The sequence below is a fragment of the Hyperoodon ampullatus genome, assembly GCF_949752795.1.
Source record: "Hyperoodon ampullatus genome assembly, chromosome: 17".
NCBI classification, from domain to species: domain Eukaryota; kingdom Metazoa; phylum Chordata; class Mammalia; order Artiodactyla; family Ziphiidae; genus Hyperoodon; species Hyperoodon ampullatus.
The window spans coordinates 5,825,533-5,843,023 of NC_136930.1; the positions used below are offsets into that span (position 1 = coordinate 5,825,533).

The 17,491-nt window shown below is 44.8% G+C and overlaps 1 protein-coding gene across 9 annotated transcripts in view; it reads right to left on the reverse strand.

The window, feature by feature from the left end:
• The window catches only part of NSMAF (neutral sphingomyelinase activation associated factor), a gene marked incomplete at both ends in the record, with an annotated part of 60,561 nt that extends 48,947 nt beyond the window's left edge, over positions 1 to 11,614 (reverse strand). For all 9 annotated transcript variants that reach the window (XM_079722630.1, XM_079722629.1, XM_079722624.1 and 6 more), the window contains one exon: positions 11,556 to 11,614. In XM_079722630.1, the coding sequence (XP_079578756.1) occupies positions 11,556 to 11,614 (59 nt within the window). The remainder of the gene's footprint in view (positions 1 to 11,555) is intronic.
• Positions 11,615 to 17,491: the final 5,877 nt, after the last annotated feature.

Genomic DNA, 17,491 nt, shown 5'->3' on the forward strand with positions numbered 1-17,491 from the left:
TTGCAAAGCATACCGTTCAACACTTAACCAACAACGTAAAACAAGTCCACTCCAGGCCAGCCCTCAGAGTTAACCCTGCCTTCACGGCTACCCAACAATTATTCAACACTCTGTTGATAAACAGTATTTATAATGGAGCCAGAAGATTTTGCTAGTCAATCATTTCTATTGGAGATGTAAAACTAGCTTCACTGTGCTGAGGAGGATTGTGAGACCGCAGGAAGTGCCAGGACACCTTAGTGACATGTGCATGGCGGGAGAAAGGGCCCGAGTGGCCTGTATTTGCATCTCTCCTCTGAACACCCCACTATCCTTGGATTAAGCTAGACTGTAGGGCCCCTACTACCTAGAGAGCTGGTTGAACTAAACTGGGCATTTTTGGTAAACTTCTTAAAATGGCCTCTGAAACAAGGAATGAATTAAGAAAATGTTTAAGAGACAAGAACACGGTCCTGTGACCCACTGTTAGAATGTGCCCCCAAGAATACATCTGACAGCAACCTCTGAATAGTCAAACAAATCTTACCTAACTAGACGAACATCAATTTCTCCTTTCTCAATTCTGCTATTAAGACATCACAAAACCAAACCTTTTTCTCTGCCAGAGTTCAGCTGAACTAAATCTACTGAATTTTCCTGACCTACCAGTCAGAACTCTGTCAAAAAAGATCAAATTAGCATGAGATGACTTCATACTGAATTCATGCTGGAGACGGATGATGACTTCCTCTTCTAGCCGTTTACAAAAATCTGTCTGATCTAGAATTAGCACTGAACCTACTTATGCACATATGCTCTTTCTGCACCTTTCCAAGTTCCTAGATCATGGAAACAAGCTGTGGTTCCAAACTCAAACTCTCCCAGGAGTTTACACCAGGAGACCTAGGCACGTGGGTGCCCTCTTCATCTTTACCCATCTTCTGAAAGTCTAGCCTGTCACTTTCAGTCTGATGGTATCATTAATAGAATACAAAATAAGAGCCACTTCCTCTGTCATGAGTAATATTTTACACTGCTGGGCTGGGCCCTAGGCAGGAGTCTAGTTTTACACACAACTCCAGGAGACTTAATATATATATATATATTTTAATCTGTAGCATCGTTTAAAGCAAGCACTCGTCTGGGGCTTTAACTTTCTTGATGCTCACTTACAGGACTGTGACATCCTCTTAATCTGTCCTTGGTTGTTACCCTTCTTGCTTTATATATATATATTTTTAAATTATAAGCTCGGAGGAACACTACGTGTACCACCATTCTATGTTTATTTGCTTGTCTGATTATTTTGTAACTCTTCACCAAAGACCATTTGGATTGGACGTTCTGAATTATATTTCTGACAGTTTGACAAACTTCCTAGGTCAATATCCTTTTCAGAACTGTCCAGTAATGATCCTGGTTTTTCCCCCTTCCTTGAAACTTATAATATCTGCCTTCTGAAAAATTTAGTTTCTATGCATGTCAGAATCCTTCTTAATCCCCCTGGGCTTCAACAATAAATGACTTGATAGGACTGCCTTTTCTGATGGTTTCTGTCATTGCTACTTGGTTAATGACTCTTTAATATTCAGAATTTTGAAAAGTTCTCAAGTTCTCTGCCTTAAAATAATTTAAAACTTCAACAAGGGAAGGCAGGAACGGGAACTAGATCTCATCAAGCTTTGGCTAGGTAAGGTCTCTCATTTTCTGTGTTGCCACTTCCTGTTTCCAATCTCTATCAGGTACACATCCACCATTTTTTTCCACCCACTTAGGTGGCCTGTAACAAATGAACACAATTATGTTATCTCTGTTCCTCTTTCCAATAAGTCCTCTGGGTTTTTCCATGTGGTTCATGGACTCCCCCTGCAGACACAGATCTTCTTGGCCTTCAGAGCCCACTGCCTCACCTCCTAATGGGTCTCCCCTTTTTGAATAGGTCTACAGCTTTTTAGCACTAGATTCTGATCTTGAGTCCCATCCCATCAAGCTTCAGTGACACCTAAACACATATTAATCCCCTTTTGTAATAAAACTTGACTCATTTTATTATCCATGTTCTATGCATTTTTGCATAGAGACATCTGAGTGATTAAATATTATTTCTAGCCCCTGAACCAACTGTTTTCTCATGTAAATTACTGGCCCTTCCCCCCTGGAGCAGCATTTCATGCCCACTGTCCCCCAGTGTAACCAATTTCACTATTTCATCTGGCCTTCTGATCCCTTCCCTTGGGCGTAAGTTTACAACTCTCTCTATCAGACCCTAGGAAATTACATTCTCCTTTGACTATGTGAGATGCAGTTACTTCCTGGCCAAGATGGTTCAGATACCCAAATCCCTTTCACTGACACCATCCATAAAGCCAGTCGTTTCTATTTTCAAGTCTCAACAACCTGTGAGAACAAATGGCCAAAGTATCACCTACGCTCTCAAAGTCTTTCAATTTCTTCACCAAGGGTCACAGCCCCAGGGAGGATACTTCCATGAGCCTTCTCTACACTATCAAGAAGATAAAAGGTGGAAGATAAGTTTGAAGGAACAGACAACAAGAAATCTAGATGAATGCTTAATTGCTGTAATCTACAACAGTGCTTCTCGAACTTTAAGCACCTGGGGATCTTGTTAAAATGCAGATTCTGGGGCTTCCCTGCTGGCGCAGTGGTTGAGAGTCCACCTGCCGATGCAGGGGACATGGGTTCGTGCCCCGGTCAGGGAAGATCCCACATGCCGCAGAGCGGCTGGGCCCGTGAGCCATGGCCGCTGAGCCTGTGCTCCACAACGGGAGAGGCCACAACAGTGAGAGGTCCGCGTACACCAAAAAAAAAAAAAAAAAAAAATGCAGATTCTGGGGGACTTCCCTGGTGGTCCAGTGGTTAAGACTCTGTGCTCCCAATGCAGGGGGCGTGGATTCGATCCCTGATCGGTGAACTAAGAGCCCACGTGCTGTGTGGTGCAGCCAAAAGAAAAGAAAAAAATCAAATTAAAAAAAAAGACAAAAAAAAAAAAAGCAGATATTGATGTGGAAGATCTGAGTGGAGCCTGAAATTCTGAATTTTCTAACAAGTTCCCAGGCAGAGCTGATGGGATGGCCCATGGACCACACTTAGTAACAAGGTACTAATGTCGCCATAAACCAGGCGTGGAGCATTCCTGAATCATACTAAGTTTCAGAGATACCATAAAAATAAGCACTGGCCTAGGATTTAAAACAGAAGCAGCATGCTGTGGCAGAAAAGGGGCTGGACTGGATCAGAGGACATTTGCTCTAGGCTTAGTGCAGCCATGTCTTGGCTTTGGACTTTTAGTGAAACCACTTTGCTTACTCAGGCCTCCAGCTATAAAGTGAGGGGAGGGAGCTATAGATTAGATTACCTCAAAAGTCCTTCCTTAACCAGTGGGTTTATAGATTAAATAAACCTGGGCTTAAAGAAATCAGCAGGAATTCCATTTCAGGCATCACGGCAGATTAGATGTCCAAAGAAACAATCTCGATACAGATCCTCTAAAACTGCTGGATAAATTGCTAAAAATTTCAAATGCTTGGCTGAGGTGACAGAAAAGTAAGGGAAAGTCTTAGAAGAGAGAAACAAAAGTCAGCAGGCACTGGAGCAGTCTTTTCCCAACTCTGAGTAACAGAGCCTGAATTCAGGAGGGGATAGTCATGGGTGGAGGAGGAGGGAGTCGAAAAAGCTAGGATCCCTAAAGTAACACCCTATGAGGGTGGAAATAAAAAGCCACCCACCCTACTTTCCCCAGAGGGATATGGTAGGACCTTGGCTCTGGCTGGGGACAAAATAAGTTTCCTTTAGAGTCTGAAACCACAAGCCTGCCTTGACACACATTTGGGGCTAGCATTCACACTACCTTTTTAGCGGAATAAAACTCAAAACAAACCACTGTGGTCTCTCCCCCAACCCCAGGCAGATATACATGCAAACACTTTCTGGAAAAATACACTTTAAACCCAGATCTCCAAGAATTCCCGAAAATAACTCAAGGAACAAAAGGCCACAATCCAAAATCATAAATCAAGTGAGGAAGTAAGATTACTGAATGGAGGTCAGTACAAGTAGCAAGCTACTCAATGAAACCTGTAAAGGCTACAGATAATTATTTTCTGTATCTGATCATTACAAGGATAAGTTTAAAGAAATAGAAGGATATCAAAAGTACAAGAAAGGAACATACTTTTATCAAAAATGATCAGGCAGAGCTTCCCTGGTGGCGCAGTAGTTGAGAGTCCGCCTGCCGATGCAGGGGACACGGGTTCGTGCCCCGGTCCAGGAAGTTCCCACATGCCGCGGAGCGGCTGGGCCCGTGAGCCATGGCCGCTGAGCCTGCGCGTCTGGAGCCTGTGCTCCACAACGGGAGAGGCCACAACAGTGAGAGGCCCGCGTACCGCAAAAAAAAAAAAAAAAAAAAAAAAAAAAAAAAAAAATCAGGCAATTGTGAGCCACCCAAACAAAGCTAGAAATTTAAAAATGTAATAAGTGAAATTAAAACTTTCGAGGGATAGACAGCAAATTAGGCAACTAGAAGAAAAAAATTAGTAAACAACTGTAAGATGGATTTAAATAAGCCACAATGCAGCACAGAAAAAATCAAGTATTAAACAGTCATTTTGAGATATTAAAAGAATGGGGAGAAGCAATATTCCAAAAGCTAAAGGCTTGGCTACAAATTTTCCAAAACTATTCCAGCTTTAGGAACCCCATCCAGGAGAGAGGAATAGAAGGAAATGTCTGTATAGACAAACAGCAAAACACTACAAAGAAGAGATCTTAAAAGCAGCCAGGGAAAAGGCAGATTCCTTACAAATAGCAATGAGACGAATGACAGGGGTTTGCTGCAGGCTGGTCTCCCAGAACGGAAGGTGGCCGCCCACAAAGCTCCATAGAGACCTGCCCTGACTTGTGTTAAACGCAACAGTCTGGGTCAACAAGATTGAACCCCTGGGACTTCCCTGGTGGCGCAGTGGATAAGACTCCGTGCTCCCAATGCAGGGGACCCGGGTTCGATCCTTGGTCAGGGAACTAGATCCCACAGGCATGCCGCAACTAAGGAGCTCACCTGCCGCAACTAAGGAGCCCACCTGCCGCAGCTAAGACCCAGCGCAACCAAATAAATAAATAAATACATAAATATTAAAAAACAAAACAACAAGGTTGGACCCCAGTACCTTAATCATGCCAGAGGAAGTGTTGGCAGCTCCCTAACCATGAACACAGACACGTGAACCTACCCGGCCATATTATGCAGACTCAAGTGCAACGCTTAGACAGCCCCCAGTCAAGCCAGGGAAGGGACCAGGCCAACCCACAGCCACAAATGTTGCACTGGGCCTGGCGAGCAAGGTTCCATCACAGCGTAACTCCGCTGTGTCCCAGCCCTGGGTCACCCCATGGGGTCCAGGCTTCTCCTGGAGTCTGCAGCCTGACCCTGCCAGGGAACTAAGAGCCACACCAGGAGGGCACGGCGCATCTGTTACTGACCTCTCTCTCCTGTGTTGAGTCTCCCCCACCAATGTTGCTCCAGCAAAAGCCTGATGCATATTCCTGGCCATTTGCCTTCATTTGCAGAATCTTCAAAAGGCTGAGAGAAGTATACATCCAGCAAAACCGATTTTCAAAACAAGGGCAATATAGGGACATGTTCAGACAGACAAAAACAAACATAGTTTACTATCATCAGACCCTCATCAGGGGAACTTCTAAAGGACATTCTTCAGGAAAGAGAAAATTCTGGAGGGAAGATATTATATGCAAGAAGGAATGCCAAGACAATGGTAAATATGCATGTAAACTATACAAGCATTAATAATTATAATGCCTAATTTGTAGGCTTAAAATATATTGAAAATACTGGACAATAACAGACTATAATTTTTTTTTTTTGTGGTACACAGGCCTCTCACTGGCAATTGTAAGCAACCCAAACAAAACTAGAAATTGAAAAATATAATTTTTCAATTTATTTGAGTTGTGGCCTCTCCTATTGTGGAGCACAGGCTCCGGACGCACAGGCTCAGCTGCCATGGCTCACGGGCCCAGCTGCTCCGCGGCATGTGGGATCTTCCCGGACCGGGGCATGAACCCACGTCCCCTGCATCGGCAGGCAGACTCTCAACCACTGCGCCACTAGGGAAGCCCCAGACTATAATTTAAGATGGGCCAACAGGAATTAAGTGTTCCAAGGTCCCAATATTGTTAGGAAGGAGGGTAAAGAGAATGATTAGCCTCAGACCTTAAGTTAAATATTAATGTTAAAATTTCGAGGGTAAGCACTAGAGAAACAGAAACAGTATATAACTTCCACACTCTTCAGGAAAAATGAAAGGGAACAAGGGGATCTTAGTTAATCCAAACAAAGGAAAAATAAGAAAAAATTAAAGAACAAAATAAAAAAGTAAAAATGATTCCAAATAAATTGGTAATATTAACAAATGTAAATGGACTAATCTGTCAAGACAAGAAGTATCAGAACAAATTAATAAAAAGTCCAACTACAAACTATTTATAAGAAATAAGCCTAAAATCTAAAGACAAGTTGGAAGTAAAAGAATGAAAAATTATATATAATGCAAATAACCAAAAGAAAACTAATATAGTTATATTAATATCAGACAAAATAGAAAAAAATCATTACTAGGAATGAGGAGGTTGTTATCCACTGATGAAAGATTCAATCTGCTAAGAAGACATCAATTCTAAGCTTAAATAGACTTAATAACATACTCCTGAAAACAGTTACAGCAGAAATTGATAGAAATACAAGGTGAAGTTAGCATCATGAACCCTCTCTCAATCAGAAAAAATTCATTCAAGATCTAAACAAGCTTAATGTAATAGATATATATACAGAATCCTGTACCAATATTAATATACATCTATTTTCCACCTCACATCAAACATTTGTGAAGACTGACTACATACTAAGTCACAATACAAAATTTCAGAGTATTAGTATTATACAGACCCCAATCACTGAACACGTTAAAAATTTTTTTTAAAAAGATAACTTTCAAAATCTATGAGTTGGAAATGTTAAATATCTGATGAGCAAAAGATGAAATCACAGTGGCATTTAGGAAAAAAACAAGCGATGAATTCCTTAAATGCCCATTTTATATCACATTTGAAAAACCATACAGCCAACACACTCAGAATCCATTTATGGAAGATTCTGGTGTCTTCTTAAGTGGTAGCCATTTTGGAAGATGCTAATTTGAGACAGTAATAAGGTGATAGGCTAGTAACGGATTTTGGGTAAAGCCAGTATAAATTCTAAGTTAATCAAAAAATTAGCAACATCTATTTCCACTTTCACTGTTTTTTTTGTTATGTAAGAATAACTATGATGTAAAGAAATAGGATTTATGTCGATTTCTCTCAGCCCATCAGCAGTCCTGACTAACTGAGCGCTGATTCTGCAGCTTATCTCCATTTTCGACACCTGGCAAATCCCAGAGAGGTATTAAAGGAATAGGATGACCAGTCTTAAAAACGAAAGATTAAACCAGAGTCTAACAAATCATTTTGTCATCTCAGCAAGTATTTTCAGTATAACAAATACAGAATCAATTGACAAAATAAACCTATTAAGTAAAAGATATGTAATATCAGCCAAGAAATTTAATATCAGCATAAGCAAGAGAATTATCCACACATGGAATGTTTGAAGCAAAGTTGAAGTCTAAGGAATGCCTGTAAAACGATTAATGTAATATGTGAGCCCAATACAGAACTCATCATCATCATGTTTTATCCTGGAATGGCAGCTTACAAGCCACAGCTAAGTAATTTGTTCTCTGACACTTAGAGAGAAAACTGACTCTCTTCCAGTGCGGACATGCCTCAACTATCTCAATTTCTATATCATCCAAAAAGAAAACAGCTGTGGTTCCACCACACCACTCTTAGATGTGAAGGTAAAAAATATACAATTAGCTTACTCCTAAATCTTGAAATAGAAATATCTTAAATAGCAGCTGTTTGTAGAATATCCTCATATGCTAGCCCACTGTACACATCTGCCATTCCCAACAATTCCAAGGGAAGCTATGTGAATTGTCTTTTTAGATATTTTTGCATTTATCTTAACACCAGCAATGGACATTCTAGAACACCAGTAAGATCAATATGGTTCCTTCCCACTAAGTCTTAAGCGGGATAACAGGTTACTTAATCTGAACAGCCAGTACCTCTTGTTTTCTAATACTGAAAACTACCCAAAGCATTTCCTTATAGCATCACCAATAAATGATACCACTGTATAGTTGTTTAAATCAGAAACCTGAGAGTAGGACTGCTATGTTTAGCAAGTAAAAATACAGGACACCTAGTTAAACTGGAATTTCAGATAAATTACAAACATTTTTTTAGTATAAGTACATACCAAATATCACATGGGACATACTTATATAAAAGGTTACTCACTGTTCATCTGAAATCCAAGTTTAACTGGGCATCCTGTATTTTATCTGAGAACTCTAAGCTGGGATTCTTCCTCTATTGCCTTCTACATGCAGTCCACTCCGCTAAGACCTATCAATGCTACTTCCTAAAAATATCTAAAATCCATCCACATGGGCTTCCCTGGTGGCGCAATGGTTAAGAATCCGCCTGCCGATGCAGGGGACATGGGTTCGATTCCCTGATCTGGGAAGATCCCACATGCCGCGGAGCAACTAAGCCCGTGCGCCACAACTACTGAGCCTGCGTTCTAGAACCCACATGCCACAACTACTGAGCCCACGAGCCACAACTACTGAAGCCCGCGCGCCTAGAGCCCGTGCTCTGCAACGAGAAGCCACCGCAATGAGAAGCCCGCGCACCGCAACGAAGAGTAGCCCCCGCTCGCCACAACTAGAGAAAGCCCGTGTGTAGCAACGAAGACCCAACACAGCCAAAAATAAATAAACAAATAAAAAATAAAAATAAAATCCATTCCTTTTTCTCCATTTCTTTTGCCACCACCTTGGTCTAAGCCACAATCTAAGAATCTCCCAACAGCCTCTCTGCTTCTACTTTTGTAGAAATATCACTTATTCTAAATATATCAGCATTTATTTCTCTTAGTATGAAGTTGATGCTAACTTCAAGTTTCTCCTTTCTGTATCATTATTGGTAGCAGTAGAAATCTCAAATCTCTAAAGCAGTGTGACAGGGACCAATGAAACTGCACCTCTGAAGAGGTGAGGCTTTCATGGTGACCTCTGAAACAGTTCCAAGGAAAGTAACAGTTCTCTTGGGTGTGCCGGAGTCAATGACCTCTGTCAATCATTTTGCTAATTGGTGTTTATTGCCACAGAGAGATAAGCTAGGGGGAAAAACCTGTGCAGCCACGGTAAATTTGGGGCTCAATAAAGTTGGTTTAAAATACTCGTCTTGAGACTTCCCTGGTGGTCCAGTGGTTAAAAATCCGTCTTGCAATGCAGAGGACGCAGGTTCGATCCCTGATCAGGGAACTAAGATCCCACATGCCGCGGCGCTACTGAGCCCTTGCACTACAACAAGAGAGCCCATGTGCCTTATCTACAGAGCTCATGTGCTCCGGAGCCCACGTGCCACAACTAGAGAGAAGCCCGCACGCTGCAACAAAGAGCCCACTGCAACGAAAGATCCCATGTGCTGCAACTAAGACCCAATGCAGCCAAAAAAAAAAAAAAAAAAAAAAAACAACCAAATAAATATTTTAAAATAAAATACTCTTGTCTTTCAGAGAGAATTCTAAGATTTAGAAAGAGACTGCTTGTGAGACATATTCCTGTCATTTAAACTGCTATTCTAGGGACACCTGGTTAGTGTACCCATCAACCCATGGTTGCAAAGCCACGGGGCAGGGCATTAGAGAATTTGGGCAGTCAGGAAGTAGGATTCAAATAAAAATATGTGGCACTGACTTTGTCCAATTACCGATGCTTAAGAACAGTTGTTGCCTCCTGACTGATGAATAATTATTTTGTTGTGAGAGCTACAGTCATCCCTGAGTGCTGCTAGCCTGTCACGCTGCCCAGTCAATGGATACCAACAAAGCAGCTTATACACAGAAATGCCAGTGCAGACTTTAAGGCTTGTGCGACGCTGCTGAGCCGTACAAGCTAACCAAATTAAACACAAATTACTGTCGTAGAAATAACTGGCAGGTCTAAAGAAAGCAGGATTCCCTGTATATCAAAGAAGCCATAGAATTGTTACAAATGACTCTTAGATCATAGAACATGATGGCAATTCAAGTGTTTCAAAGTTCTCACAATGTAAATTTGAACATTCATCTATTTAATACAGAATACCAAGTCAATGTTGTTGGTACTGAACAAAGAAACTATTCATACTCTCTCCACATGAAACAAGCATTACAAACGAAGTCCCAAAAGCCTCTTACAAGAGTGAGTTACTTCATTCAGGATCCAGTTATCATTACTCAATAAACAAGCCTGTCTGTGGATAAAGCCTAATCACGCTACCAAAATCGTTCTTGGAAGCCCTATCCAAGATACGTTTTTTTGGTATATCTCCTTCTCTACAGTGGAAAGTGAAATGCCAGGCTATGGATATCCTGGCAGAGGCCAACATTAGAGATGAGAAAAGGGTATGAATGTTTGCACCGGGGTCCAGTCAATCCCCAAAGAAGTGTGGGCGCTGCGAGATCGCACAAGCCTTAAAGTCTGCACTTGTTATCTCATGTATAATCTGCTTCGTTGGTCCCCACTGATCACACAACATCAGGGCAGGCTAGCAGCGCTCCGAGCTAACTGGCTCCCACATCCAAAATACTCTGTAAAATGACTCACTCCCAGCTCCTTTTGGCACCTGGGACCACAGACCCAAGGACCAGCAAGCTGTTTCACTAGAAGGGCACTGGAAGTCTACTTAGAAGTGAGCTTTCTCATAAGGGACTTCCCTTGGAGGCTGAGGATCAGAAACTCGAACCGTAACTGCTTCGAGGCCATTTCAGCCTTTGCTCGTGGGACCCCAAATCCTCACCGGGATGCCGGTGATCATGACCGCTGTGCCTCAGGAGTTCAGAGCCTCCACATGCGCTTACAATAAGGTCCACTGCTCGGCAGACAACGTCTGGCGGGTTGGACCCGGGCTTTTCTCAGAATCAGGCCTCCCTCAGAGGCCCTCTCCCAGCCCAGGAGGGCTGGGATCTACCCAGGCATTTGCTTGAAGGCTAAAGTCCGCGGTAACAAGACGCGGTGATGGGGAGCACCTGCGTCTGCCCCGCAGGCGGGGGGGGCCCCGAGCCGCGCGGCGCCGCCCGAGAGTACAAGCCGGAGGCAGGGGGCCGAGCGCTGGAACCCGACGCCGTGGGCCTGGGGGTGCGCGTCGGGGGTCCGCCGAGCCCACTTACACCCCACGCCCCCCCCCCACACACACCCGCGCGGCCCCTTCCGGGTGAGCCGCGCCGCGGCGGCGGGACCCGCGTGGCCGGCCGGGCTCCGCCTGCGTTCGGCTCCGCCGCGGGATGGGCCCCGGTCCGGCTCCCGCTGCTGCCCCCGCGGCCTCGGGCCCCCAGCGGGCCCGGCCTCCTCCCGCGGCTCGGCCCTTCCCCGGGGCCGGGCGCTCACCTTTCCTTGGAGTAGAGCTGCAGCTGCTGCTCGCGCGGCTTCTTCCGGATAAACGCCATGGAGGGAGGGAGGGAGGGAGGGAGGGAGTGCTGCGCGGGCGGCCGGGCGGGCGGGGCGCGCGCGGCTCCGGCTCCGGCTCGGACTCCTCCGGCGCTCCGCTGCGCCGCCGGCCGAGGAGGTCGGGGAGTCGCGGAGGCGGGCCCGGCAGCCGGCCTGCGAGGCCCGGCCGGGAGAGTGCGCCTGCGGCCTGGCGTCCCGAGCGGCGGCGCTGGCGTCCCGGAGCCCACGCTGCGCCCGGCGTCCGGCAGCGCTCACCGCCGCATCCTCTCGGCGTGGGGACTCGGGGCGCCGTGACTCAGGCCGGAGGAGGGGCGCGCAGTCACCCGAGGCGCCCCGAGCTCAGCCGCCGGGTGCCCGGGACCCAGAGGCCGGCCTAGGGTCTCTCCTTAGGCCCTAAACGTCCGCGGCTTCACCAGCTACCCCGCAGCTCCGTTTTACGCTTGAAGACGGAAGGCGGCCCGTAACCTCTGCCAATTTGTTGGCCACAGGGGTTCCGAATAACATTTGGGCCTTTAATCTCTTGGTAATTGAAATAATTAGTCACATGACTTTCTCATTTTCTTAACAGCTTTATATAACTCACATGCCAAAGAATTCAGCTATTTATAGTGTACCATTCAATGGTGTTTAAGTATATTCACAGGTATGTCCAATTATCATTAGAGTTGAAACTAAGCAGGACCCGCGGGGCTGGAGGATCCTGGGTACCAAAGCCTTGTCGTGCTCCTTGTTTTTTTGTTTGAAGAAAAAGGCTTTGGTCTCCTAGGCCTTTGCTGAGTTGCAAAGGGCAGATTCAAACAGCTACTAATCAGGGAAGTGAGGGAAGGCAGAAACAAAGGAAAAACGGTCAAACAATAGTGCTTCTACCAAGCAAAGGCCTAGTTCCTCCTCAAGGGAACCACATAACCTATCTCTGAGCTCAGAATCCTGTAGGAACTAAGGCCCCCAACCAGGTGGAGGATGGTAACTTCAGGCTGAGCCCAGGATTCCTGGAGCTCCGCCCTGTGACCTCCAACAACCAATCAGATAAGTCACACACCCTTCGTCGCTCACCCCAAATTTCGCCTATTAAAAACTCTTCCCTGAAAACCATCCCGGGAGTTCAGGTCTTTTGAGCACGGGCCACCGGTTCTTCTCGGCTGGCCCCTGCAGTTAGCCTTTCTCTGCTCCAGACGTTTTCGGTTTGCGCGGCCTTAACTGTGCGTCAGGCCCGCGAACTTGGGTTTGTCAGCGCATTTTGGAACATTTGCACCACCTGAAGAAACCCACCCACTAATACCCTTTAGTTATCCCTGCAAGCCTCCCAACCCCATCCAACACTAATCAACTTAGTCTCTAGGAATTTGCCTATTCTGGACATCTCATAAAATGCAATCATAGATTATATAGCCTTTCATGTCTGGCTTCTTTCATTTAGCATAATGTCTCCAAGGTTCCTCTCGGGTCCACAGAGAAAGTGAACCAGGCATGGCTTTCTTGACATAAGCCTAAGCCATTTTGTGATCTAAGCCTGGACACAATGCTTGTCCTTGAACCGGTCTCAGTAATAATGAACTTAAGAGAACAAAAGGACAAACTTGTCAGGCAGGAGAAGCAACAACAGCAAAGATAACAAATCAGTTGTAAAGACTCCCAGTTCTATTTCAATGGTAAAGACTAGCCTAGAACACTGCCTTGAGCTGTTCTGCAGAATTTAAATCCCCGCCTCCGGTGCCCAACCACCAGATCAAGTGCAATCTAAGGGATGATGATGGTGACCTTTTCTGACGCTCGACTTCAATCAACTAAAGTTTGCACTCTGCCTACGGCCCAAGCCCCTTCATGAATATGCATGTACCCATAGCACAGGACTTCCCTAATTTTGTTGTTTGGAGAGACACTGCTTCAGGAAACACTCGCAGTGTTCTCCTTATTCACTGCAGGTCATAATAAACCCTTGCTTCTCCCAGTCTTTGGCTTGGTTGTGTCTTTTGCCTCTACAACCACCAAGAGGTGAACCCAGTTTTCGGGTAACAGTACGTCATTCCTTTTTATGGCTGAGTAATACTCCATTGTATGGATTTACCACATTTTGTTTATCCATTCAGCAGCTGATGAACACTTCAGTTGTTTACACCACTTGGCTATTATGAATAATACTATGAACATTCATGTACAAGTTTTTGTATGGACATGTGTTTTCATTTCTGTTGACTACACACCTAGGAGTTCCATTTCCACCAGCAGTGTATAAGGATTCCAATTTCTTCACATCCTCGGCAACACTTGTTATTATCTGACTTTTTGATTATAGCTATCCTAGTGGATGTGAGTTGTGACTCCTTAATATATCCTAAGAATGAGCCTGTGGTGGTTCACCTTTGAGGGATTCTTAAATAACAAACTTTAAGTTGTATATATGCTGACACATACCTAATATTGTCTTACAGACCAGGTTCTGAAGGGTTAAATTTTTAAAGCTTCAAGGTCAATGTGTATTTCAGCTCTCTAGTATGTGGAAAACAATATGCATAAGGTGGCCACCATTACAATTTTTTGGAATGAATAAAGGTACATGGGTGACCTGTGACCTGGATTGAGTCTAATTGAAACCGTGGACCTCATATTAGGACTTGAACCCATGTGCCAGGAATGGAACTCAGCCAAAACCCAAATTGGGACTTGAACCCAGAATCTTTTGAGATCACACACCTGGTCTCAGGACTTAATGAAGCTCAGGTTCTTTTTTTTTTTTTTTTTACATCTTTATTGGAGTATAATTGCTTTACAATGGTATGTTGCTGCTTTATAACAAAGTGAATCAGTTATACATATACATATATCCCCGTATCTCTTCCCTCTTGCATCTCCCGAAGCTCAGGTTCTTTATGTCTCATCACAGAAAGAATTCAGTGAGTGGCAAAGTGATGCCTAAGAAGTTAATTTATTCAGGGAGATACACCCTCCATGGACAGAGTGTGGGCCATCTCAGAAGTCAGAGGGCCTGAAATACGGGCTGGGTAATTTCATAGGCTAATGAGTGGGAGGACTGTTCCAACTATTTGGGGGAAGGGGTGGGGTTTTCCAGGAATTGGGCCACTGCCCACTTTTTAACCTTTTATGGTTGGCCTCAGAACTGTCATGATGCTGGTGGGTGTGTCATTCACCTTGCTAATGTATTACAATAAGCGTATGAGGCTCAAGGTCCACTGGAAGTTGAATCTTCTGCCTACTTGGTTCTCACCAATTTTTGTCGTGTCCTATGGCTATATCATTCTTTTAAAGGTTGTGCCCTGCCCCCTTCCCTCCTGTTTTGTAATGACCAAGTGCTACACAGAATCTATAATGTAAAAAGATGTTGGCAACATTAGCTCAATGTTCCTATAGGAAACTGTGATGTAGTCGGGTAGCCAAGACAAACATGAGCAGGTACATGATGAAATAAGATAATAAAATTTGCCAAGAGGTACAACATGATAACTTCCTATATGAGAAGTACTACAATAGATGCTATGAGTTCGGAAGAGAGAATTCACCTCAGCTGGAATAAGGCAAGAAAACAGCATGCAAGTTTTCTCCATTTAGTTAAACGATAAAGGATGATGTGACCCTGGTGGGTGGAGAGTGACAACGATTCTTTCCCTGACTGAACTCTAGCCAAGCCCCTTTGAGCTTTCTTCTCAACTAGGCCTCAGCCTTGGCCTAGAAAAACTACAGACCCTCAGCACAAATGATTTTGCCCATCACCCTCCCGCCACATTAAAAGACTTGTACAAACACTAACAGCTTCTTTTTTCTTTTTTTAAACAACTGTCTTTTTTTTTTTTTTGGCTGCGTTGGGTCTTCGTTGCTGCATGCAGTCTTTCTCTAATTGTGGCGAGCGGAGGCGGGCTCCTCATTGCGGTGGCTTCTCTTGTTGTGCAGCACAGGCTCTAGGCGTGCGGGCTTCAGTAGTTGTGGCACTCGGGCTCCACAGTTGTGGCTTGTGGGCTTTAGAGCACGGGCTCAGTAGTTGCGGCACATGGGCTTAGTTGCTCCACGGCATGTGGGATCTTCCTGGACCGAGCTCGAACCCGTGTCCCCTGCATTGGCAGGTGGATTCTTAACCACTGCGCCACCAGGGAAGTCCCAACACTAACAGTTTCTGACAGCTCAAGGCCTCACCCCTAAGATGACCCCAACCCCCCTTAAGTGCCTGCCTGAGAAAGCGCAAGGCTGCCCAAAGAATTTACTGTTTGTTATAGCCAACACCTGACATGGGCCCCTGAATGCTGTTTCTTGGGGCATTTACTAAAAAGGGCTTACAGCTGTGAATTCTTTCTCTGAACCCCTGAGATGTATTTGTATCTCTTACAACCCAGGAGGGCCTTTCTCAAGGACTTGAATGCCATTCCTTTGAAATACAATCATCAGGAAGGACAGGGCTTCTGTCTCCTGGTCTCCATGGGAAGATAACTGCCAGCCAGCAGATGGAGACACGGCATTTACACCCACTTTTTGTGATTTTGCACTTCCCAGCCTTATCTTCGACAAGAGAAGGGGAGGAAACTCACTCAAAAGGATTTTCTTGAACAACAGCTGGGAAGGATACGCCTCTGCTGTCACAGGGTGTGTGTCTGTGGAGAACTACGGGAGAACTGAGGCAGGAGCTCCCTCACCCTCCCACCCCAATCACCAGTCCCCGGCATCTGCTCCGTTCTCTTCATTCCTGCTGTTTCAAAGCATATTTGCTCCCATCAAAGGCAAACTTCTCCTTCCCACTCAACAACTCAGCCTTTGTAATTATCCTTTCTCTCTTCCCTCTTTCTCTCTCTTGCTTTGTCTATTTCTCCCTCACTTGTGAGCCATTCCCATCTGAATATAAATATAGTTTTCTTTTTTTAAACATATTTTTATTTATTTGGCTGCGCCGGGTCTTAGTTGCGGCATGCGGGATCTAGTTCCCTGACCAGGGATCGAACCCCCTGCATTGGGAGTACGGGGTCTTAACCACTGGACCGCCAGGGAAGTCCCTAAATATAGTTTTCAAAAAATGTTCCCTTTATCCCACATCTCCCTCCATCTCCCCATTCTCAGTGAAACTTCTTGAAACATCTGCCTCCCATGCTGTCTCCATTTTCTCTCTCTGCCTGGTCGTCGATCCATCCCACTTGGACTTCTGGTTCCACTCTGATGCTTGTTAGTTCACCACAGTCACTGGTCACTTCTCCACCCTCGACTCTTGTGAACTCTCTGCAGAATTCAGCGCAGTTGAACATGGCCTTCAACACCGCTCCTCGTCGGACCTCTTCCCCCTTTACTTCTGAGACCCCACAGTTTCCTTGCTTTCCTCCTACCTTGCTTCTTCCTCTTTCTCAGTCTCCCTGGTTGGTTTCTCTCCTGCATAACGTCTTAATGTTGAGTCTCTGTACTCACTGTACAGGTCATTCCAAAGAGTGCTGTGATTGGGTGGCAGGCGAGGGGAGGATAACATCTTCCGTTTGTGTGTGAATTAAATTTAGTAGCCAATTTCCATGGTTTTCTCACGTGGATATCTACCAGGGGAGACATGGGGGAAAAAGTCTCAGGATATACAGCCAAGTAGCAGTTTTCAGTGGAGGCTGGGTGAGAGGTTACTTTGAAATGGATGTCCCTCAGGAAATAGAAGTTTTAGGACATTGGACTTCCACTGAAGCTGAGGAAAACCTTGAGCCAGTCTTACCTTGACCTTGAGTTGCTGACAACCATAGTTTGAGGTAATAATACGTACCTCAAATGAAGGTGATTGTGAAACCACATAACTCAGATTGGGACTTGAACCCACTGTCTTTTCTATTGAGATCACACACCTGATCTCAGGACTTAATGAAGCTCAGGTTCTTTATGTCTCATCACAGAAAGAATTCAGTGAGTGGCAA